At 50.1% G+C, this 25,642-nt stretch overlaps 1 protein-coding gene across 4 annotated transcripts in view; it reads left to right on the top strand.

Annotated features, from left to right (window-relative positions):
* The window catches only part of BICRA (BRD4 interacting chromatin remodeling complex associated protein), an 83,237-nt gene extending 61,432 nt beyond the window's left edge, over positions 1–21,805 (top strand). For 3 of the 4 annotated variants that reach the window (XM_048499117.1, XM_048499118.1, XM_048499119.1), the window contains 4 exons: positions 14,041–14,086; positions 15,522–15,564; positions 16,100–16,165; positions 19,552–21,805. In XM_048499117.1, coding sequence (XP_048355074.1) covers positions 14,046–14,086; positions 15,522–15,564; positions 16,100–16,165; positions 19,552–21,741 — 2,340 coding nt within the window. In that variant the 5' untranslated portion in view covers positions 14,041–14,045 and the 3' untranslated portion in view covers positions 21,742–21,805. The remainder of the gene's footprint in view (positions 1–14,040; positions 14,087–15,521; positions 15,565–16,099; positions 16,166–19,551) is intronic. The other variant, XM_048499120.1, reaches the window with a different exon arrangement.
* Positions 21,806–25,642: the final 3,837 nt, after the last annotated feature.

The raw sequence follows: 25,642 nt of genomic DNA, 5'->3' as shown, positions 1-25,642 counted from the left end.
GGGCCCTGCAGGATCTTAATGAGTTCCGCAGGGCCTGTAAGACTGAGCTGTTCCGTCGGGCCTTTGGGGAGACTAGCCACTGATGGGCCCCCCTCCTTATAACATCAAGTGGATCCTGCCGCCCCTTTCCCTCTGGTTTTTAAGGGAATTGATAGTAGGTGCCATCTTTTATGTTGATCTTAATAATGCTGCATTTTAATGGGGTGGGGTTTATTTTTTAGAGCCTGTATTAACCGATATTTAATGGATTTAATCTGATATATGTGCTCTATTTTACATGTTGTTCACCGCCCTGAGCCCACCGGGGGAGGGCGGTATAGAAACCTAACCGATCAATCAATCAATCAATCAATCAATCAATCAATCAATCAATCAATCAATCAATCAATCAATCAATAAATAAAAAGTTTGGTGCATTGCATGAGTTGGGGTGTGAGCGATGGTGCCATTCTAGAGGGGCAGGGAAGGGTGACTCTGGTTGTATCTTAGATCATAGTCTCCAAAGACCCCCTCTGCTCTGACTCCTGAGCAGGCTCTGCCACTGAGCCCTGCAATATCTTTTTTTTTTCACGGTAGCCTCTCTTACTCCAAGGATCAGAAACTCTGCAACCCCTCTATCACAGGTGTCAAACTCGTGGCCCTCCAGCTGTTATGGACTACAGTTCCCATCATCCCCTGCCCAGCATCATGCTGGCAGGGGATGATGGCAACTATAGTCCAGTGATGGCGAACCTTTTCGAGACCGAGTTCCCAAACTGCAGCCCAAAACCCACTTATTTATCGCAAAGCGCCAACACGGCCATTTAACCTGAATAGCCCCCTCGAGCAGGGGCCAGCCTGCTGTAGCCTCCAGCAAGTCCCACATGCGCCACTCTGCGCCTCTCTAGCATCTTTGCCGCCTCTGCCCACCCCCCGGGCAGCAGCCACCTGGAGCACAGACACCAGGCCCACCAGCCGAGTCCTCCCTGCTCGCTGAGGTGCACGCACATCAAGTCCAGCGGCCCAGGCCAGCCTAGATGTGTGTGTGTGTGGGACGATTCCCCCCCACATGACGAACTCTGTGCGTGGGTGCCCACAGAGAGGGCTCTGAGTGCCACCTCTGGCACCCGTGCCATAGGTTCGCCACCACTGCTATAGTCCATAACATCTGGAAGGCCGCGAGTTTGACATCTATGCGTGGTCTAAAGTGCTGTTAGGACAGTGATGGCGAACCTCTGGCATGGGGGGCACTCGGAGCCCTCTCTATGGGCACACGCACACAGAGTTCGTCATGTGGGGTGCAGAAAATCACCCCCACACACACACACATCTCGGCCGGCCTGGGCTTCTGAGCACGACACGCGCGCACTGCGGTGAGGGGGGTCGCAGAGGAGGCAGAGATGCTAGAGAGGCACAGAGCGGTGCGCACGGGACTTGCTGGAGGCTAGAGCAGGCTGGCCCCTGTTCGAGCGGGTGGGGTGGAGGAAGAGGGAGCCAACCGTTTTTTTTCTAAACTAGAACCTCAGCATTCAGGTTAAATCGCCAGGTTGGCACTTTGCGATAAATAAGTGGGGTTTGGGTTGCAATTTAGGCACTCGGTCTCAAAAAGGTTCGCCATCACTGTGTTAGGAGGCTTAGCTCTGACGGGTCTTGTGGAAGTCTGATACCTTCCTCAGTGGATACGATGAGCAAGTGTTTTCTCTCTCCTTTCTGACACCCTCTTAAATATTTGAAAGCTGTTGTAATGATTCCCTTTAATCTTCCTCTTCTCCTTTAGGATGGACGGGCCCATTCATTCAGCCGCCGACACCTTGCAGTGTTCGGCGACGCTAATTTAAAATCGCGAAGCCGACTTGTAATACCGTTGTTCTGATTTATGGGGGAAGCGGGATTCCAGCAAGACCTTCTCGGATCCTCCGCATCGTTTCCTCCCGAGCCCCTCGTCCTCAACGCTTTGTTTCCTGCCCCCTCGCGGTGTCCGCTCGCCAATGACTTCGTTGCGTGAAAGCAGAGAATTGTGGGTTTCTTGAGCCGGATCAGCATTCGGGCTTCTGAGTCGCTCAAGTTGAGAAATGTTTGGCTTTTCAGATCTAGTGTCTCACTAATAGGCTGTTGGAGCCAGGGAAGATCTCCCCCCCCCCCCCACGGTGTTTTCTTCTCCCTCAGGCCTTGGACAGGCCCACAACTGGAAGCAGCAGGCTTAAGCTAGAAGGCTGAGACAATGTTATTGTCCCTGGGGGGCTTGGGAGGGGGGGGAATGGTTCCTGCCATCGTTGCGCTTAGCTGGGGAGAGAATTTCCCACGGATTGACGGCTCCCCCTCGCAGCTCTCTGGCACAAACAGTTGGAGGATCTTATGATCTCCCGCACGCTTTAATCCGGTCCTTTGTCTGAGGAGCTCCCGGGCACATACAGAGGACGGCCTGATGATTGTCTCCGCGAGACGGCTTAAGCTGGAAGAGGGTGATTTGCCAAAGGGCTGTCCGTGACTGAGTGAAGATTTGAACCCAGTTCTCCTCAGACCAAATCTAGTGTTCCTTACACCATATAGTCCAGGGGTCTGCAACCTGCGGCTCTCCAGATATTCATGGACGACAATTCATGCTGGCAGGGGCTGATGGGATTTGTAGTCCATGAACATCTGGAGAGCTGCAGGTTGCAGGCCCCTGACATAATCTGTCTGCCTTGATTACCTTCCAGTCGCTTTCAGTGACTTTTGGTTCTCCATTTATTTTGTATATACCGTATTTCTCTCCCCAGTGAGGATCCAAGGGGGCTTACAACAGGCTGTCTTAATTTTGATCCTCACAACAACCCTGTAAGGTAGGTGAGGCTGATAAGGGGAGCAGCAGTGCCGTAGTGGTTAACAGCAGGTGCGATCTAATCTGGAGGAACCAAGTTTGATTCCCCACTGTGCACTCCTATGCACTCCAACACTCCAACACACGCCAGCTGGGTGACCTTGGGCTAGTCTCAGCCCCACCCACCTCACTGGGTGTTTCTTGTGGTGGGGTGGGGAGGGAAAGGAGATTGTCAGCCCCTTTCAATCTCCTTACAGGAGAGAAAGAGGGGGATATAAATCCAAACTCCTCCTCCTCCTCCTGCTCCTCCTAGGAGGTTAACAGCTCGTGTATCTAATCTGGAGGAACCGGGTTTGATTCCCAGCTCTGCTGCCTGAGCTGTGGAGGCTTATCTGGGAAATTCAGATTAGCCTGTACACTCCCACACACGCCAGCTGGGTGACCTTGGGCTAGTCACAGCTTCTCGGAGCTCTCTCAGCCCCACCTACCTCACAGGGTGTTTGTTGTGAGGGGGGAAGGGCAAGGAGATTGTAAGCCCCTTTGAGTCTGCTGCAGGAGAGAACGGGGGGATATAAATCCAAACTCCTCCTCCTCCTCCTCCTCCTCCTCCTCCTCCTCCTCTTCTTCTTCTTCTTCTTCTTCTTCTTCTTCTTCTTCTTCTTCTTCTTCTTCTTCTTCTTCTTCTTCTTCTTCTTCTTCTTCTTCTTCTTCTTCTTCTTCTTCTCTTCTTCTTCTTCTTCTTCTTCTTCTTCTTCTTCTTCTTCTTCTTCTTCTTCTTCTTCTTCTTCTTCTACTACTACTACTACTACTACTACGCACAGAAAAGCAGTTTTGAATAGTTCAGTTTTGGTTTGAAGAAAGTCAGGAGAGAGGGAGACTTCTAGACCTCCACAGGTAGGTTGCTCCACGAGGTGAGGATCACAACAGAGAGGACAAATGTACAGACACTTGTTGATAAAGGATAACCTGCCTAATATTACGCTGCTTTTCAGATAGGCACCACAAATGTGAGGGGGGCCGGTAGTGTTGCCGCGGTACCCCTGGGACATTCTCACGGCACCCCAGAACCCTGGTTGGGAATCGCTGCTCTAGAGTGATGATTGTTGAATTGTACAGCTAGCTTTGTATGCTCTCAAACGTGTGTTGCAGAAGCCAGCAGTATCACAGACTTAATTGCTCTGCTCTATTCATGTGCTCAGCTGGGTGGCTTCACATTGACAGAAGCGAGCCTGTTCCCAACAGGGACTGTTCGTTCCTCCAGGCCAACGGTGTCTGCCTTTTCGCAGCAGCTGTTTCGCAGCTCACCGTTCCTTTGGCTGGCTCTTGTTGGCCGAAGCGGCCGGAGACAGCTGACAACTGAGAGGACAGCTTCGAAAGGCCACGAAGGGCAGAGAGGGAACTCCGCCGGGCAGCAGTGTTGGGAGTCTGAGGCGGAGCAGCTGAGGCAGGATGCGTGTGAGAGAGCAAAACGTATGTGCTGGTAGCTTGGAAGACCATACCGTACCCACCTCCTCCCAGGAGGCGAATTATGGTCAGGTCTGGTGCGACTGGGCACGACACCTTCCCCTTGTGTCCAAGGGATCAGTGTTCTGTCTGGTTCTCCTGGCGATGGAGGACATCTTGGAAGTGGGTGATTCCAACCCCTTCCATCTGGAAGACTTTTTCGTCACTTCCTCTCAGGCTGCAGGGGCCATCTTCTCCAGTATTTTTCCTGCCTCTCAAGGGAGAGCACGACGTTCCGCTAAGGCGCCTTCACTTTTTATCTTTTTTCCTCTTCTTTCGTCTCCTTTAGAGTCTTTCGCTGCCTTTTGTGTCCTGCAGCAACTCCTCTCTAGGTGTGCTGTCCGGGTCTGCTGCACAGATCCTGGTGAGGTACCATCATGGCCTCTGTTGTGTTGTGCCATTGGGCAGAGTTTGGAAAATACACAGGAATTCCCCCTTCAGTGCACACGGGGGGTTGTTGTGCGGCTGACATGGGAGTTCTCTCCTAATCAAATGTTTCCTGATAGTCCAGTACTTTTCCCACCTGGACACTCGCAGCTATCTGCTTGTTGTATGTAAAGATGTCCTTTTTGGTTCCTAGATTTTGACCGTGTGAGAACTCTTGACTTTTGTAAGTGGGTGTATGGCATGAATGATATACTGGTGTTCTCCTGATGCTCCTAGGGCAGTGGTGGCGAACCTATGGCATGGGTGCCAGAGGTGGCACTCACAGCCCTTTCTGTGGGCATGCGCAGAGTCGTCCCCCCCACCTAGGTTGGCCTGGGCCTCTGGGCTCGATTATTAGCATTAAACTTAAGACCTAGTTTTGGGGAAGCAGTGTAGGTAACCCTGTTAAGCGCTGTTAAACCCCACTGATTTTCATGGGAAGAACTAAGGCGCAATCCTTTAGCTGGGAGTAAGCTCTGTTGCTGGCAATGGGGCTTGCTTCTGAGTAAACCCTCCTAGGGTCGTGATTCATCAGTTGGAAGAGTTGCATGGTTGATTCAAAGCAAGGCCACCGACTACCACCAAGCTTACTCCCGAGTAACGCACGCCTCGGAGCCAACCATTTTTTCTAAACTAAAACCTCAGTATTCAAGTTAAATTGTTGTGTCGGCACTTTGCGATAAATATGTGGGTTGTGGGTTGGGATTTGGGCACTCGGTCTCAAAAAGGTTCGCCATCACCGTCCTAGGGCTTGGAAGATCTCCTTGTCTGTTCACAGTTAGTAAAACCAGAGATCGGTAGCCAATCAAAAACATTTGGTCACAAATTTGGGAAGCTGCCCAAAAAAGAAGTAGCTCTTTGATACTCCATTAATGTCACCTTTAGAAACTTATTATGATAAGAATGCGATGAAAAATACTGGTTGTAGGGAGATACGATAGACATTAAAGGAGAAATTAAACCTTGGCAAAAAAATAAAGGACCAAGGGTCATGGATCACTTCTGAAGCATAGTACAATTGCCAGGAAAACACCCCCAGCCCAGTGTTTCCCAACCTTTTTGAGGTCAGGGTACCCTTGACCTCACTCTTCATATCTCACGGTACCCCTGCCGCCACTCTCCACCTTCCCCTCCCATTGCCCCTGCTTGCCACACACCCCAGCTTCCCCTCCCAGGGTGAAGGGAAGCACTGGGGGTGGTGGCGGCTGCTGACCTTGTGGCAGGCCCTGCCCCATGGGCCAGCTCCATGTCCTTGCTGGCACCGGTGGGAGACACCACAAAAATGAGGTGGGGGGCGGTAGTGTTGCCGCGGTACCCCTGGGACATGCTCACGGCACCCCAGGGTACCAGGGAACCCTGGTTGAGAATGGCTGCCCCAGCCCCTTTCTCTGGCTCCAAAATGAGGAATAGACTGGGATCAGTTATCTCAGGAGGAGAGGTAGATGCTGCCCCCAGTGAGAAAATGTGTGGCCCTTTGAGAAAAACCCTTCCTTGCAGCACCCAAGGGCAGGGAAGGAGCTGAGATGAGTTGGCTTCCTAAAGTGGACGTTTCTCTCTATGCCTTTTGATCAGCTAATGAAAGTAAGCATCTTATTGAGCTGTCATTTTTATGGATTTTTTTTTTTTTGCCAATAGGTCTTTTCGGGAGCAGGAAAATTAATACCCCTTCAGGGATGGTCGGGGCTCCTTGACCTTGACAATCTACACAAATTGGAGGGATTTCTTTAAACTCCTCCAGCACGTCTTCAGCCTTCTGATTATGTCATTCGTTTGCCAGCGATTGCGAGGGAGGGGGAACGGCAGGCTGCATTTCCCAGTTCCAAAACATACGAACATAAGAACTAGCCTGCTGGATCAGACCAGAGTCCATCTAGTCCAGCCCTCTGCTACACGCAGTGGCCCACCAGGTGCCTTTGGGAGCTCACGTGCAGGATGTGAAAGCAATGGCCTTCTGCTGCTGCTGCTGTTCCTGAGCACCTGGTCTGCTAAGGCATTTGCAATCTCAGATCAAAGAGGATCAAGATTGGTAGCCATAAATTGACTTCTCCTCCATAAATCTGTCCAAGCCCCTTTTCAAGCTATCCAGGTTAGTGGCCATCACCACCTCCTGTGGCAGCATATTCCAAACACCAATCACGCATTGCGTGAAGAAGTGTTTCCTTTTATTAGTCCTAATTCTTCCCCCCAGCATTTTCAATGGATGCCCCCTGGTTCTAGTATTGTGAGAAAGAGAGAAAAATTTCTCTCTGTCAACATTTTGTACCCCATGCATAATTTTAGACTTCAGTCATATCCCCCCTCAAACATCTCCTCTCCAAACTAAAGAGTCCCAAACGCTGCAGCCTCTCCTCATAAGGAAGGTGCTCCAATCCCTCAATCATCCTCGTTGCTCTTCTTGGCACTTTTTCTCTCTCTTCGATATCCTTTTTGAGATGTGGCGACATGTTTTTTAAAAAATCTTTTCCGAGATGTTCTTTGTAACATAACATTGTAGATGGTTGACAGGAAATGCAATGGAAATAGAACGTCTTTTGTCGTGTGTGCGTGCGTGCGTGCGTGCGTGCGTGGGCTCCACTGTTTTGTTTCTTATAAATTAGCAGGGCAAAATTCTTTTGCAACGAGACTTGAGGACCGTTGTCGAGAACCTCTTTTCTAACTGTGTTGAACATTCCAGTTTTGGAAAATATGCTACATGTGAAAGAGTCGAGGCGTTTTGATAGCCATGCTGAGTGCGTAAAGTACCATTAAGTCGGAACTGATTTATGGCGACTCCGCCCCCCCCCCCCCCCATAGGGTTCTCAAGACAAGATGGTAAAAAAGGATGGTTGACCACTGATTACCTCTGCATAGCAACTTCCTAGGTCAGGGGTCTGCAACCTAGGGCTCCCCAGATGTTCATAGACTACAATTCCCATCAGCCCCTGCCAGCATGGCCAATTGGCTGATGGGATTTGTAGTCCATGAACATCTGGAGAGTCGCAGGTTGCAGACCCCTAGAACCGTGGTGGCGAACCTTTGGCACTCCAGATGTTATGGACTACAATTCCCATCAGCCCCTGCCAGCATGGCCAATTGGCTGATGGGATTTGTAGTCCATGAACACCTGGAGAGCCGCAGGTTGCAGACCCCTAGAACCGTGGTGGCGAACCTTTGGCACTCCAGATGTTATGGACTACAATTCCCATCAGCCCCTGCCAGCATGGCCAATTGGCTGATGGGATTTGTAGTCCATTAACATCTGGAGAGCCGCAGGTTGCAGACCCGTAGAACTGTGGTGGCGAACCTTTGGCACTCCAGATGTTATGGACTACAATTCCCATCAGCCCCTGCCAGCACAGCCAATTGGCTGATGGGATTTGTAGTCCATGAACATCTGGAGAGCCGCAGGTTGCAGACCCCTAGAACCATGGTGGTGAACCTTTGGCACTCCAGATGTTATGGACTACAATTCCCATCAGCCCCTGCCAGCATGGCCAATTGGCCATGCTGGCAGGGACTGATGGGATTTGTAGTCCATTAACATCAGGAGAGCCGCAGGTTTCAGACCTCTGCACTACCCTGTTTCCCCGAATATAAGACATCCCTGGAAAATAAGACGTAGTAGAGGTTTTGCTGAAGTGCGAAAGATAAGGCATCCCCCAAAAGTAAGAGGTAGCAAAGTTTTTGTTTGGAAGCATGCCCGACGAACAGGACACAGAAAATTAAGACATCCCCTGAAAATAAGACATAGCGCATCTTTGGGAGCAAAAATTAATATAAGACACTGTCTTATTTTCGGGGAAACACGGTAGATACAAAGGGAAGGGGGACTGGAACAACCCAATCTGTCTCGCAGGGAGCGCGAAGACGAGGAGACGTACTCATCTGCAAGAGAAAGATGGACAGCGGGTCTTTTAGATAACAACGGGCTAAGCAGGTCATGACGCCAGCAACTCGGGTAATGGTAGTCAGACACTCGGCCCCTCTCATCTCAGGAGCCACTAGGTCAGTGGTGGCAAACCTATGGCACGGGTGCCAGAGGTGGCACTCAGAGCCTTCTCTGTGGGCACGTGTGCACAAAGTTCATCATGTGGGGGGCAGAAAATTGCCCCCCCAGACACACACATCTAGGCTGGCCTGGGCCGCTGGGAACGACGTGTAGGTAACCCTGTTAAGTGCTGTTAAACCCCACTGATTTTCATGGGAAGTACTAAAGCGCAATCCTTTTTAATCCCAGTTGCTGGCAATGGGGCTTGCTTTTAAACCCTCCTAGGGTTGTGATTCACCCATTCAAAGCGTTGCACAGTTGCTTCAAAGCAAAGCCACCAACGACCACCAAGCTTACTCCCAAGTAATGCGTGCCTTGGAGCCAACCGTTTTTTCTAAACTAAAACCTCAGTATTCAGGTTAAATTGCCGTGTGGGCACTTTGCGATAAATAAGTGGGTTTTGGGTTGCAATTTGGGCACTCGGTCTCGAAAAGGTTCGCAATCACTGCACTAGGTGGTCTCCCATCCACGTGTTAGTCACAGCCAACCCTGTTTAAATTCCTAGCTCTGACAAAATCAAGCTAACCTGAACCATCCAGGGCAGGGCAGGGCAGAGCCAAACAGGGTGGCTTGCCATTGTCCAACTTTGCTATCAGCCGTTACTCCCTTGGTTGTCTCCCATCCAAGTACTAACCAGGACCGACCCTGCTTAACCTCTGAGATCTGGCGAGATTGGGCTCACCTGGGTCGTCCAGGTCACGGCTGAGATAAACAGAGGTGGTTTACCATTGACTGACTTTGCTGACCCTGGACTTCCTTGGCAATCTCCCATCCAGCAGTGGCGTAGGAGGTTAAGAGCAGCAGTGGCGTAGGAGGTTAAGAGCTCGTGTATCTAATCTGGAGGAACTGGGTTTGATTCCCAGCTCTGCCGCCTGAGCTGTGGAGGCTTCTCTGGGAAATTCAGATTAGCCTGTGCACTCCCACACATGCCAGCTGGGTGACCTTGGGCTAGTCACAGCTTCTCGGCTAGTCACACCTACCTCCCAGGGTGTTTGTTGTGAGGGGGAAAGGGCAAGGAGATTGTAAGCCCCTTTGAGTCTCCTACAGGAGAGAAAGGGGGATATAAATCCAAACTCCTCCTCCTCCTCCTCCTCCTCCTCCTTCTCCTTCTTCTTAATCATCATCATCATCATCATCATCATCATCATCATCATCATCATCATCATCCAAGTGCTCGGCAGGGCCGACTCTGCTTAGGTTTTGGGCTCTGACATCAGGCCTGCCTGGTCCATCCAGATCCGGTCAGTAGCCATGTTAGTCCTACAAAATAAGCAACACAAAGTGGAAAACCAGTGCAATTCATTTGGATCAGCTAGTGATGACGACAGCCGGTGGAAGCTTTCGAATGATACAGAACTCTTTGTCAAACAGAATGTTTATGAATCTGAGGGGGCAAGGAAGTTTCTGCACCAGGGCATGAGATGGGGACTGATTTTTACTATTTACACGGCAGACATACACATTGGCGTCTCCCAGCCGACACTGTAAAATGTGAAGGGGCCTCACATCTCTTGAGAGGGCGCAGATGCCAGAGAACCACAGTTGGTCGTGTCCCCGTTGCGCACATTCTCCTGCAAGTTAAGAGGCACACGTTTCCCTTGACAATTCGAAACTGATGATCACTCTTGTAAACACTGCAGCACTCGGGGCAAATGTCTCTGCCATATAAAGTGTGAATTGACCTTTAATTATGCTGCTAAAAAAGCACGCCGGTCCGATTTCAACCTATGCAAATGCTCCAAGGCCCCGAGCTGTCAATAAAATGTCGACATTCCCTCTGGAATTGTCATGCGGTACCGATGGTGATCTGGTTATCTCCACGAACCGCCTGGTGTATTTCTTATACTTGATTCGCACGTGACTTAAAAAAAAAAAGAATTTATGGCCACATGAGCATCTTTTCCCATAAGAGAAAAAAACACAAGCTTAGTTGCAGGAGCTCAAGCTAGGGATAATTTGTACTGACCACACCGGTTCCTTTTTCCTTAACCCCACAGGGTCATTGTCACAGATCCTCCTATATATGTGGTTGAACAGCAGGTTATGGACTAGCAATTAAGCTCCCTCAATAGTAGCGTGTTTAAGAGAATGCTTGCTTTCCCCCCCCTCTTTCCTCGCGCACTTTCACCGAGTGAGAAATCTGTCTTTCAGCTCAGCTGGAACAGAGGGATTTGTTTTGTGCCGGCTCCCTGGCTTGCGTCCAGCCAGCGTTGTTCGAATTCAGAGTTGCCCCAGCAATGCTGTTATGTGTTTACAGCCGTTTCCATTGGGGAGCGACCATGTGGTCGCCATGCAGCCCAGAGATCATGTTTGCTGTGCTCCGTTTTTTGGACATCTGCCGCCTTGTGCTTGTCGTAAGCTGCGAGGATTGTAGCTCTGGAAAGCAAACTTGGATGAGCCTGCTGCATACTTTTCGGGAAAACTCTGCAGAGAATGGGGGTGACTGGGCTTTTGTGTGGGGGCCAAGAGGCCCTTCTGGAATGCCAGTTCCAGTGGTGGGATCCAAAAATTTTAGTAACAGGTTCCCTCGCCAGCCCCCCCTCAGCAAAGGGGGCAGAGGCGTACCTAGGCAAACCTGAGCCCTGGGCAAAACCTGAGTTGGATGCCCCCCCACATGGGCAGCCACCCCACCACGACCCCCCCCCAATTTTTTTTGCACCAGATCATTTCTAAATCATCATCACATTATAGAAAATGCCCCAACTCACAAATCTGAACACAGCAATGGTGAAATACGCAGGTTCTTTGATAGAGACTGGTGAGATAAAAGGTACGAAAGGCTGAGAATCAATGAATTGCAGTACCTGGAAGGGATTAACCCAGTTCAGGGAGTGACATTATTAGTACTTAATTGTGCTATATGGAACCCTCCCAGGGTTCAAGGCAGGATTGCCTCTCGAGGGGAGAAGGCGTGGAAACCCGAGCGGACCCCATTAGTAATCCCCTCTCGGCACACACAAATAATTAGTAACCCCTTCTCGGGAACTGGTGAGAACCTGCTGGATCCCACCTCTGGCCAGTTCCACCAACTTGTAAAGCGACACCACGCCTGTCTAGATCCTTAAGTATTCTAGGTGTTGGCAAAGGCTTTCGCAGCCAGAATCAGCTGGCTGTTGTGGGTTTCCCGGGTTGTGTGGCTGAGGTCTGGTAGTTTTTGCTCCTGATAGTTTTGCCTATATCTACGGCTGGCATCTTCAGAGGCATGACACATGACATGCCTCTGAAAATGCCAGCCACAGATATGGGCGAAACATTAAGAACACAAACTACCAGACCAGGGCCACACAGCCCGGAAAACCCACAACAGCCCGCATTCTAGGTATATTTCTGCATACAAGAAGGGGATTGGGCTCACATGGAAAGGATTTTCTTTCTTATCTGTTCACTGTGTCTGTGAGCAAAGAAGGTAACAGCCCATATGAATTAAAGTTTCTTCCTTTTTTGGATCTCTGATATATGCAGTGGAAGCTGGCCCTTGCGGTACAATCAGGAGGAGTTGGTGGCTTCTTGTATGTCGTAGCGCCAGGCCTTTGCCATTACACTCTCCTGGAGGCGGAGGACATCTTGTGTGGGTGATTTCACACCCCTTTCTCAGGGAGGCAGGAACTAGTTTTTGCCACGTCCTGTCTTTCTTGTGCGACTCCATTTTGCTTCAGTATTTTTCCTGCCTGAAGGGAAAGCACGGACTTTCTACTGACTCTGTGTGTTTGCTATCTGTCTTAGGACTCTTTTTTCCTCCTGTTTTTCTCCCCCACAATTCCTTCCCACCCACCCCCTCGTGTCTACTCAGTGAGGGGGAGAGAGAGAGAAGTAAGTCAGTTGGAGGCAATTTTTTCCAAGCTCCAAAATGGCAGTTTGCGCCTTTTTACCAGAGAGAGAAATTTTCACTAAATCGACAGCAGAAGGAACCCCCCTCAGGAAACTGCCAGGAACGGGTCCTTCCTGGGTAGCCACCAGATTGACTCAGGATTGGGAGAGAAGGCTCCCGAGCGCAAAAAGAGGCGCATGGAGGAGCCACGACAGATACCTGAGGTTCATGGTGAGAGAAGAACACTTCCAATATTGAGCGCTTCCATTCGGCCTAGCCAAAGCGCCAAGCGTGTTCTCCAAAATTCTTCTGGCACCAGTAATCTTGCTCTGAAAACAAGGAATCCATGTCTACTCCTACCTGGATGACTTCTTGATCTGGTCCAGATCCAGGGAACAAGCTCACCTTGATCTAACTCAAGCTCTTAAGGTATTAACAGGATCACGGATTCCTGTTAAACCGGGAAAAGAGCAACCTGTATGAAGCAATCGGTAGAGGAGATATGCAAAGCAGCAATCTGATTGCCTTTTGTCAAGCATTACTAGTTGCAGTCCTGGGTGGCTACAGAGACGGCCTTTGGCAGGAAGGTCTTAGAGCACATCTGGGAAGAACAACAATGCCCCCCCATATTAAGGGGATATTGCTCTGGGAGGTCCCACACAAGATGTCCTCCGCCTCCAGGAGAACGGTCCATTGGATACTCACTGTGAAGGGCCCTTCTCCTGGTAGGTTAAGAGGACATCTTGGCCCTTCCTTGTTCATTGTGGGTTTGGGTCCAGCTGTGCTCTGTCGAGTTAAGCATGTTAATTGTTCCTTATAATGTTGTTACATTACTTCCTGTTCTCAATGTTGTTTTGTATGCTGTTAGTGACTGCTTTGTCAGGTGAATACTGAAGCAAAATGGAGTCTCACAAAACAAGGACAGGAGGTGGGAAAAAAACTAGTTCCTGCCTCCCTGAAAAAGGGGTGTGAAATCACCCACACAAGATGTCCTCCTAGCCTACCAGGAGAAGGGCCCTTCACGGTGAATATCCAATGGACCGTTCTCAATCTTCTTGATCTTTCTTTGCAAACTCAAATGAACCCCACATCCAGCTTTAAAAGTTGCCTACCTCCTGGTGGTGACTGGAGGTCTCCCAGAACTATAACCAATCTCCAAGCTACCCCAATCGTTTGCCTTGGAGAAAATGGCTCCTTTGGAGTTGGACCATTTAGCATTATATCATGATACACTGTATATATGCTGCTGTGTTTCTTTTGCTCAGAACTCCCACGAAGGATCGAGGCAACCTGAGAGTATTCTCCATTTGCATACCTTTTCTCTTCCAGGCTACGGTGGCCCTGTTATAGTGTTTTGTATGAGAGTCAGAGCCTGTTGTGAATAGGGGCAAATGTGTCACGTGACGCAGTGTGGACGTGGGCAGAGGCGTTTTGTTGATACATTATGTGCTCGTGATACTATCTTGTAATAACGTGGCTTCTAATACCTTCTTTCAGTTGACATGGATGATGAAGATGGCCGATGTTTACTAGACGTAATTTGGTAAGTAAATCCTCTTCCTGTGAATTGCATTTTCTGAAATATTAGACGTTACCCTTTCATCCGTGCTTTGCCCAAAGTCTTGAATCCCTCTAAAAGGCCCTATCCTAAACACTTCTGTGATGGTCATTGTGAACTTTGGCTTGTTTGGAATACGCACAGCATTTGGACTTTTATTTATTTATTTATTGATTTAATTTATTTAATTTAATATACCGCCCCATCCCCGAAGGGCTCTGGGCGGTGTACAGCATAAAATCACATAAAATCATCATAAACAACCATAATTACAGTAAAAACAGCAGTTATTATCCCAAGACGGCGTCCCACCTGAACCTAATCCTCCTAGGAGGAGGAGGGAGGGGGTAGTGGGTCTTGATGGTATTAGGGACCCATAAATTCCAATAATGGGTCCCACTAATGTTAAGGACCCCTAACCTGGGGGGGAACACACTCAGCGGCTGGTTTCTCCAAAAGCCCAGTGGAACAACTCGGTCTTGCAGGCCCTGCGGAAATCACCAAGGTCCCGCAGAGCCCGGACAGTTGGAGGGAGAGTGTTCCACCAGGCAGGGGCCAGAGCCGTAAAGGTGCTGGCCCGAGCGGAGGCCCACCGCATCATTAAGGGGCCAGGGATCTCCAGTAAATTGGCCTCTGCCGAGCATAGAGGCCGAGCTGGGACATATGGGGTAATGTGGTCCCGAAGGTACGAGGGTCCCAGGCCGCGTGAGGCCTTGAAGGTCAAAACCCACACCTTGAAGATGATTCGGAATTCAACTGGGAGCCAATGCAGACGGCTCAACACAGGTTGTATGTGGTCTCGGAAGGCGCCCCCTGTGAGCAATCGAGCCGCTGCATGCTGGACCAGTTTCAGTTTCCGGATCAAACGCAAGGGAAGGCCCATGTAAAGTGAGTTACAATAGTCCAACCTGGAGGTGGTGCTGAGGCCTAAACCCAAAGGCTTTCTGCTTCTATCGGGCCCTGCTTTTCTCCACCCGAAGGAGTCTATTAATAACCTTCCCTTCCCCTTCTCACAACAGCTACCTTGTGAGTAGGTGGGTTTGAGCGAGTTCTGAGTGAATTGTGATTGGCCCAAGGACACCCAGAAGGCTTCAGGTGGAAGAGTGGAGAATCAAACCCGGTTATCCAGATCAGAGTCCTTTTAACCACTACCCCATCCTGCCTCTTACTATACATGCACGTGTGAAGGGAAGGAAATAAATAATAATTCCTGTGTGTGTATATTTTGATACATAAAACATTGCTGAATTTCCTGGAAACCATAACTAGCTCTGGACACTGAAATGTAGCAGATAAAAGCGATTAGCTTTGCTTCCCCTTTCCTGATCGTTCATTAGTAACTTCTGTTCTACTTCTTGTGTCTAAAACCACAAGGCCTGTGCCGCCTCTTTTAATTCTCTGTATTGATTTTTTTCCCCAGTGATCCTCAGGCCTTGAACGATTTTTTACATGGATCCGAAAAGGTGAGGAGTTGGTCTTGGGCACGTTTTCCTTCTAATGCTTAAGTTGGGTGTGACAGAACTTCAAGCCAGTATTCAAGCCAACCTGACGTGGTGCATGCTTAGTTAACAAATGAAAATGCCTCCTCAAAATGCTTGCGCGTCTGAACGGGAAGCACCAGAGGGCAAGTCAATCCTAGAAGCAGGGAACTGAGAAAAGGGCGCCCCCATTTTTTTAAAAACAAGAATTCCATATTTATTCTCCAGTCTGCAGCCAAAGAAACCACTCTCCTTTTTAACACCCATGCATGAAAAAAAAAAGAGATTTGCTTCTTAATAGGGGGGGGGAAACCGTTTCACCAGCACAACTGGGAACTAATTATTTTACCACTCCAGTAAAGAAATCTGGCCACCACTGAGAGGAAACGACCTCGGCCCCCTCGGCCTGTGGACAACGTGACGTTTGGTGTCCCTGGCGTGTCATTTTGACTTCCCACACACTGTCAACCTTAAATTTTACATTCACATACGGTAATTTTTAAAATCTTTTCAATTACAGATTGACAGTGATGATCTCCTAGACAGCACAGGAGATGCAGCCGGTGCCTTCTTTGAAGGTGCTGGGGTAGGTATTTTTTTTTCCCCCCACGTCATTTTCCAAGTATGCTTTTATATTCATTCACGAGACGTCGATGTCTGCCTTTTCTTTTTCTTTTTTTTTGCACATTTGATTCATATTTTTTTTTCACATTACGCTCAGTGCATGGCATAGGTAAATAGGATGCTCGGTCACATTCCTGCCATAGGAAACACTTCTTCACGCAACGTGTGATTGGTGTTTGGAATATGCTGCCACAGGAGGTGGTGATGGCCACTAACCTGGATAACTTTAAAAGGGGCTTGGACAGATTTATGGAGAAGTCGATTTATGGCTACCAATCTTGATCCTCTTTGGTCTGAGGTTGCAAATGCCTTAGCAGACCAGGTGCTCGGGAGCAGCAGCAGTGGAAGGCCATTGCTTTCGCATCCTGCACGTGAGCTCCCAAAGGCACCTGGTAGGCCACTGCAAGTAGCAGAGAGCTGGACTAGATGGACTTTGGTCTGATCCAGCTGGCTTGTTCTTATGTTCTTAGGAAGCAGGCAAAGTAGCAGCCGCTAGAAAGGCAGTACAGGTGCTATTAACATTTTAGATCCCCACTCCCTTTTTCCGCCCCCCTCCCAATGGTTAAGATGCTGCCGAGGGGCAGGAAGCAACATAACAGTCTAGTTCAGGGGTCTGCAACCTGTGACTCTCCAAATGTTCATGGACTACAATTCCCATCAGCCCCTGCCAGCATGGCCAATTGGAAGGAGCATGGCCACCGCAGCAGCAGGCCCTCAGTAAGCCCATGAGCATCCACTTGCTGAACCAAGGGAGCAGCAGCATCATCCCGGCCCAGCACGTGCCCCAATTGGCCATGCTGGCAGGGGCCGATGGGAATAGTAGTCCATGAACATCTGGAGAGCCACAGGTTGCAGACCCCCGGTCTAGTTTCTGGTCCCACTACTAAATAGAACTGTGTTTTCGGAGGGCGCACATGAAGGTTGCTCGATAAGCGGGTGGAGAGAGCGAGGGCCGGATCGGTCGATGCATGCCTCAGCAGTCTCTTCATTTTCATATAACGGTGGGTAGGAATTTTGAACTCTTAAGGAAACATTCAAGGGGGTGGGGGTGTCGATGGTGGGCAGAATCTACTTTTTAATTCAACTGCATCAGTGGGGAGTAGCTGCCGGGCCCAAGATGGAGGCCCGAGGGCAGGGAATGCCCGCTTTTAAAGCTGTTTGTGTCTCCAGTCAATTTCTTGCAGAAACTCGGTTTGTAACCGTGAAGAGCGATGTGGTTTCAGTCTGGGGCGGGGGCAGCGCGAGGGGACCGTGTAGGTCAGGGGTGGGCAATTATTTTTTCCATGGGGCCGCATAAGAAACAGAAAATATTGTGGAGGGCCGGGGCAAAAGGCAACCGGCTTCTGCGGGGCTGTCAAAGGCGCCTCGCTCCCCAGCACGGCACCGGGGCCAGTCAGGGTTATCCGGCGGGCCGGATGTGGCCCGCGGGCCGTATAATGCCCAGGTCTGGTGTAGGTGCTAGGATTTGCATGGCCGGCTCACTTTTGCTTTGACCTGTTCGTTTGGGATGTGGAACAGCCCGCAGGTTTTGCATTTGCCGTCTCCCTCCCGGCGTGTTGTTCTGCTGCACGGGGAGGAAGTTCCTGCTCACAGCAATGAGCTTAGTCAACACTGCAGAAGCGTTCGGGAAAGATTCGCTGTCAGAAACTTCCATTTGTGTGTCCTGAGAAATGTGGAAGCTGAAGCACTTTCGTTTTGGGGTTTTTTTTTTGCACCAGACATGTTGTTGCTCGGAAGTCTGATCCGAGGCAGGAAACGGTGGCTTCCCTTTGCCTGATATCCATTCAATTCAATAAGCCTTTATTGGCATATACACGATATAGTATAAAAATACAGTCCCAGTTAAAAAGTGAATAGTAGAAAAACTTCGCGTTTGTCATACATTCAGTTTACAAACTTCTGACAAAAACTTTGCCGCTATCAGGCAACAATGAAAATCCCGACAATTTAAAAGCGTAACTACTTTATCTGCTTCAGTATAATCAATCATAGGGTCTATAGCTTGGGATAACAGACTGAATCGGAGTTCTTGGTATAATAAGCAGTTCAGGAGAATGTGTGGGATGGAATCCAGCCGTCCTATGCTACAGGGACAGAACCTCTTATCGCTTGGAAGATCCTTTTTTTTAAGTCTTCCTCTCATGTAGCTTGAGAGATGGCATGATGTTAAATCTAGCCAGCATATAGGCTCTCCTGTGTATGGGATTTGTGAGCGCTGTAATATAATAGGCTGGGTATCCCTGCGTGAAAGGAATTGACATATTTGTTGGTGAACAAGATTTATTTGCCAAGCTCTGCCGCTGTTGATAGTCCATTGCTAACAGCCTCTCTTTAATGAGGGCAAAAGTTTCAGTGAAGGTTAGCATATTGAAGGAGTCGCTGTCATAACCCAGTTCCCCGGTTTGCCTGATATAAGTGGCAGGTGCAGGATAAAGTGCATACATTTTGTGATGCATATTAAGAGAATTAAAACTGATAAAGGAAATGGTTTTAATGAGTCCTACACATTTTGACCCATTCCACAAAAAGAGGCACACTCTAGAACAGGGTTGGCCAATCCATGGTGCTCCACATGTTCATGGACTGCATATCCCATCAGCCCCTGCTGGCAGGGGCTGATGGGAATTGTATTATTATCATTATTATTATTATTATTATTATTATTATTATTATTATTATTATTATTATTATTATTATTATTATTATTATTGATTTGATTTGATTTGATTTGATTTGATTTGATTTGATTTGATTTGATTTGATATACTGCCCCATCCCCAGAGGGCTCTGGCCGGTGTACAACATAAAATCACATAAAAACATCATAAGCATCCATAAATTATAATAAAAACAGCAGTTATAATGTCCCAAGATGGCGTCCCACCTGAACCTAATCCCCTTAGAAGGAGGGGGGTAATGGGTCCCGATGGTATGAGGGACCCATAGATCTTAATAATGGATCCCATTAATATTGGGATTCCAACCTGCGGGGGGGGGAGGGGGCACTCAGCGGCTGGTTTCTCCAAAAGCCCGGTGGAACAACTTGGTCTTTCAGGCCCTGCGGAAATCCCCAAGGTCCCGCAGGGCCCGGACAGTTGGAGGGAGAGTGTTCCACCAGGCAGGGGCCAGAGCCGTAAAGGCCCTGGCCCGAGTGGAGGCCAATTGTAGTCCATGAACATCTGGAGCACCATGGGTTGGCCAACCCTACTCTAGAAGGATGCAGTTCCCCAGCATTAACTAAAATGACCAAGCTGTCAAGTACAGAAGCATCCAAAAAGTTCTCCATTTTGTTTCATCGAAATGCATAACTTGGTCTTCCCTGTCTGTGTTCCGCCTGTGTTTGTTTAGCTGCACGTACAAGAATCCTCCGGCAATCATCTGAACGCCGAACAGAATCAGCCCACGACTAGCGTCGACCTCGACTTCTTGGAAGATGACATCCTGGGCTCGCCCTCGGGGGGCGGGGCCAACCTGCAGAACTCGGACCAGCCCTGCGACATCCTCCAGCAGAGCTTGCAGGAGGCCAACATCACCGAGCAGACTCTGGAGGCCGAGGCCGAGCTGGATCTGGGCTCCTTCCAGCTCCCCACGCTCCAGCCGGTGGTCCACACTGCCTCTGATGGCACGCCACAGATTTTCTCCAGCGGGGCTGACCTCATCGGGCTGCAGCAGCCGGCAGTCCTCACCCATCAAGCGCTGGTGCAGCAGTCCGTGGGCGCAGACGTGGTCAACAAAGCCATCAGCGTGCAGCCTTTCCTCCAACAGGTCGGCCTGGGGAACGTCACCATCCAGCCCATCTCCAACCTTCAGGGTTTGCCCAACGGGAGCCCCAGCGGGACGCTGGGCATCGGGCAGATCCAAGTGGTCGGCCAGCAAGTGATGGCGATCAACCAGCCGGGTCAGCAGATCATCGCGAAGCAAGTCCAGCCTTCCCAGGTGGCCGCCATGCCAGTGGGGAGCTACATCGCTCAGACGGCTCCGGAGCAGCAGCAGGTCACCCTGGCCTCGGCTGGGGTGTCCCCCCAGAACGCGGGCCTCGTCATCCAAAAGAACCTCCCCGCGGTGGCCACGACGACCCTGAACGGGAGTTCCATGTTTGGGGGCATGTCCGCCACGCAGGGCTCCCAGCCCCTCACCGTCACATCCAACTTGAGCAGCCCGCTGGTGCAGGCCCAGAATGTCATCATCCACCGGACGCCCACGCCCATCCAGCCCAAACCCGCGGGGGTGCTCCAGCAGAAGGTGTACCAGATCACCCCCAAGCCCTTCGGCCCCAACAACACCACCCTCACCATCCAGAACGAGGCGGCCCTGCAGCAGCAGAAAGCCCAGCAGAACCTCAACTTCATGGCGGGCAAGGCCGGGCAGAACGTGGTGCTGTCGGCCTTCCCGTCGGGGCTGCCGGCCAACATGTTCAAGCAGCCCCCGCCGCAGCAGCAGGCCCTCAGCAAGCCCATGAGCGTCCACTTGCTGAACCAAGGGAGCAGCATCGTCATCCCGGCCCAGCATGTGCCCCAGGCCATGCTGCAGGGCCAGAACCAGTTCCTCCTCCCTGGGCAGCTCACCGGCACGTCTGCGGTCCAGATCCCCCAGCAGCTCTCGGCGCTCCAGGCTAACATGGGAGGCCAGATATTAACCGCCTCCCACCCCAGCGGGCAAACCCACATCATTACCAGCCAAGGGCCCGGGGGGCAGCTGATCACGAATCAGGCGCTGCCTGCCCAGATCCTCACCAATCAGAACCTGGCGAGCCAGCTCAATTTGGGGCAAGTGCTGACGTCGCAGAACGCTCACGGCACGGCCCACATCCTTTCCGCTCCCATCCAGCTGCAGCCCGGGCAGGTCGGCCAGCCGACTCTGTTCCAGATGCCCGTCTCTCTGGCCGGTAGCCTGACGACACAGAGCCAGCCGGCCGCCGCAGCCTCCTTGGCCGGCGGTGCCATCAATCAGAGCGGCCAGACTGTCATCCAGGGGGTCACCCTGCCGAACCAAGTGGCCATGTTGAACGCTGCCGAGAACCTCAACCAAACCGTGACCATCCAAGCGCCGGCCGGCACCAGCAGCCAGAGCCCCGGCCTCATTCAGCCGCAGCCGGTCTCCAGCGCCAACATGCTGCCGAGCAGCGACCAGGCCGGCATACTGACCGTCCAGTCCGCCCCTCAGCCCTCGGCTCCTCCCCAGCTCCAGCTCAATGTGCAGCAACAGACTCCGCCCCCTCAGCAGTCAGCACAGCTGCCCATGTCCGCCCAGCCCAGCCCTAACTTGGTGGTATCTAGTCCAGAGAAAATTATTTTGGGCCAGGCAGCCGCCGGAACCGTCGTCTCCCAGGATTCCATGCAGATGTTCCTGCAACAGGCAAGTGAGAAGGTTCCTAGAAGGACCGTTGATCCTGCTAGTTTGATTGGTTGTGCCTGCGATGAAGATCGCAGAAAGAATGATTGGGTTTTGGAAACCACACTGTGTTGTCCTTTCTTCCCCGCTTTGGATTGTTGGGGACTTGGTTGTGGACCAGTCTTGGTCGTCCATTTTTTTATATAATTTTTGAGATCTAGGCCAGTGATGGCGAACCTATGGCACGGGTGCCAGAGGTGGCACTCAGAGCCCTTTCTGTGGGCACACGTGCACAGGAAAATCACCACCACCACCCCCCCACACACATCTAGGCTAGCCTGGGCACGATCCTTTAACTGGGAGTAAGCTCAGTTGCTGGCAATGGGGCTTGCTTCTGAATAACCCTCCTAGGGTCGTGATTCACCCATTCAAAGCATTGCATGGTAGCTTCACGAAGCTTACTCCCAAATAACGTGCACCTTGGAGCCAATCATTTTTTCTAAATGAAAACCTCAGTATTCAGGTTAAATTGCTGTGTTGGCACTTTGCGATAAATAAGAGGGTTTTGGGTTGCAATTTGGGCACTCGGTCTCGAAAAGGTTCGCCATCACTGATCTAGGCCCTCATAACAACATTAGACATTATTTCTCTTAAATAGCTGCAAAGCGCATTAATTTGTTAAGGAAGCATTCATGAATATGGAATGTAGGAAATATCAAAACCCTGAAAACAGCAGCCTTACCATCTTCTTTTTAAAGTGGGTTTCTAGTCCTCGTGAGAAAATCGTTGAAACAGTAACGGCTAGAATAGATTTTCTGGGCTCAGTGGACAGCTGAAGGGGGAGAATTAGGGCCTGTTGCACTACTCAAGTGGTTTGTTTTGCCTCCTGCTTACCTACGTCTGGCCACATTTCTTTGAGAGCTGGTCTGCAGTGAGCAGCAGTGGTTAAGAGCAGGTGCACTCTAAACCGGAGAACCGGGTATGATTCCCTGCTCTGGCACTTGAGTTGTGGAGGCTTAGCTGGGGAACTAGATTAGCCTGTGCACTCCGACACACACTGGCTGGGTGACCTTGGGCTAGTCATGGGGTCTGCAAACTGTGGCTCTCCAGATGTTCTGTGGTTCCACAATTTACATCAGCCCCAGACCTCTTTCAAGCTCAAGGGGGCCAGTCGGTTGAGATAGCCTCCATTTTTTCCCACCATGCCGTCCATCACGCACACTGCATTGTTCTTGGCCGTCTCCCAAGAGTATGTTGGTCTTTCAGATTTTCACATTTCCTTCCCCTCCATTGACGAATTGGGTCCCCGTGATAATCCATTGCCTGCTGGTATTATCTCAGCAATTTCTCCCTTCTTCTTTCCTGACAGGTGTCCTCTCACAGTGGTTCTCAGTCAAGGTCTTGTAATTCTGAAAAACCAGGAGAATCCCATAGAAACTGACCTGCACAGTCACGGGGTTTGATCCAAACAGCTACTGGATGCATTGGGTCCGGCTTAGAAACCTGAAAGGGATTGGAATGGTTAGTTAGCTATATAAAAATCTCAGCTTCACCTAACTATTATTCCCTCACGATCCAAGGGCGATTCACAGCCGCCAAGGACAGCTCAATTTCTACCTGCAAATGAACAACACAAGCTGAGGGAGACAGCCATGTATTACTGTGCAGAGACTCACAGTAAGCTAGGACTTAAGTAGTAGTCAGACAAAACCCTTCCCTATGAACTTCTCAGAAGAAGGAGGGCCGGTACAGTGCCAGAGAGCTAAAAATGAAGCCCTGGTGGAAGATATAAAGGCTGAGTAGAAATTACAAGTTCCTTGGAGGGTTTCTCCAAGCAGTAAACAGTTACTTCTTGGTAAAACCTCTTGAGAAACCTCTTGGGGCGCTCCATTTGCGGTAACCACTGCTCTCCTGGCTTCTAGCATGCCTTTTTTCTCATTCATTTACTGTTTGTCAGTTTTTTGGGCTCCCTGGAATTTCTGTTTAGATTTGTGAGATGTGTGTTTATCTCATGGACACAGGTGGAATCAACTTTCACATACGGTATTTTATACACTGCACAGTCTATAAGTTAGATATAAGTTGATTAATGCCTGAATAACGGTCCTTTTAGCACATGCGAATAGCGCCTTCAATCCACTTTCACAGTGTTGCAAGTGGATTTTGCTATTTTAACAGTAAAATCTAGCTGCAAAGTGCAGTGAAAGTGGATTGAGGTGTTTATTATCCTGCATACTTGAGGAAGGTGATTGCCTTAGAGTATGAAATTCTCTATAGCTCATTCCGCACATGTACCAATCACTCAAACTGCTTCAGTGCTCTTTGAAGCTGTCTTGGAATGGCAAAATCCACTTTGCAAACAGTTGTAATGGTTTGAAAATGCGTGTACAGTATTAATGCGGAAGGGCCTATGTCATCAAGTTAAGTTTGCTGTTTGTCATTGAAACCTACTATGGGTTCAGTTCTTGGTTTGCTTTGCGCACACCAGCTTTAATAGAGGTTGAAGTAAGCTACAATACTTGCACTGAATTACCGAAATGAGCTGTACAGTGGGAAGATAACCAGCTTTATCTCTGGATGTGATTACAGCTTCGATGCATGAGGAAGGCTAAAAAAAAAAGGAAAGCCCAAAGAACGGATCTAGCTCATCCCTGCTTCTAGCACCACTTTATAGTTCATCTGATGCTGGAGGAAGGACTCATGCAAATGTCTCCAGGAAGCCTTGATGGACTACAATTCCCATCAGCCCTGCCAGCATGGCCAGTTGGCCATGCTGGAAGGGGCTGATGGGAATTGTAGTCCATAACATCTGGAGTGCCAAAGGTTCGCCATCACGGATCTAGTTGGTTTGAGTCAGATGTGAAGCACTGCCACTTCTTCCTGATCAAAAGTTTGGTATAATTTCCAGGCTTGCACGCCCTTACACGAAGGGAAGGTGATTGAAATGTACTGTTATTTCCTTTTTTTATATCCCCCCCTCCCCCCACACACCACCCAACACAGCAAAAGACAGAGATGGGGCGAGTCCATATACTAGTTTTCCCAATGTGGTTTCTGTTTGAAATTGCCAGGGGGCCGGAGTTGGCTGCTCTTCAGGCATTTTGGCACAAAATGAATTAAAAATTAGCCTGCCCTATGATATGATCCCTCAGCAATTCACAGTCTTCCAGGCAAATTCATCTTCAGATGAGATGCTTCATACAAACTCTCCGTGTCTCTGCTCCCGATAAATCCCAGTCTCCATTTTTTTTGCTTTTAGGTTCCAGAGATCGTCAATACTTCCCCTCCTCTCCTCCCAGCTTTGCTGGAAAGAACGGGGGTTTAGAGAGGGTGGGAGAAATGGGCTCCTGCTAACTAGAGCTGAGGCCAAGAAGGAGCCTGTAATAGAAATGATGCGACTAGTCGTCTTGGCCAGTCAGTCACGGGCTCGAAAGGCACGAGAGCTCAGGAGCCTGCGCTCAGCTGCCGGGTAGGCGAGCCCCACGTGCGAAAACTTCATGCAAGCGAGGAGCATACTTCCTAAAAGACAAGGCTGCAGTCTGCGTCGTTTCATCCACGCATCTTGAAACACTCTTTGAGTTTTCAGGAGGTTTTTTTCACGGATGGTGATGGCAGAAGGAGAGTAGGGCCGCGAACCAGTTGAATGCCTGGCGCGAGAACTTTCTTCGTGGTACCAACGCCCCACAGAGGCATGCAGTGCAGAAGTAACCAAGGGGGAGGTAGCACAGGGGGCTGCAACCTGCGGCTCTCCAGATGTTCGTGGACTACAATTCCCATCAGCCCCTGCCCATGCCAGCAGGAGCTGATGGGATTTGTAGTCCATGACCATCCGGAGAGCCGCAGGTTACAGACCCCTGAGGTAGCATTTTGTGTCTTAAAATGCGGAGGGTTTCCTTGGCCCCCGTTTGTTAAAGTTCTAAAAGCGCTGGCGTGTGTGAACGCCCCGATCCTTAGCGTGTCTGAATAGGATGGTGCGGCATCTCTCTCTGAAATGCGCTCTGAAGCCCCTGTTGGGCAGCTGGGACTGCATCCCTTTTGGCTGGCCAAACTGCAGGAGGCTGATTTTGAATTCTTGTCGGGTCGGACTGGAGAGTCCAGCGTCGGTTCT

Source organism: Sphaerodactylus townsendi, linkage group LG06, assembly GCF_021028975.2.
Source record: "Sphaerodactylus townsendi isolate TG3544 linkage group LG06, MPM_Stown_v2.3, whole genome shotgun sequence".
Lineage (NCBI taxonomy): Eukaryota > Metazoa > Chordata > Lepidosauria > Squamata > Sphaerodactylidae > Sphaerodactylus > Sphaerodactylus townsendi.
This window is presented reverse-complemented; position numbering and strand designations above follow the sequence as displayed.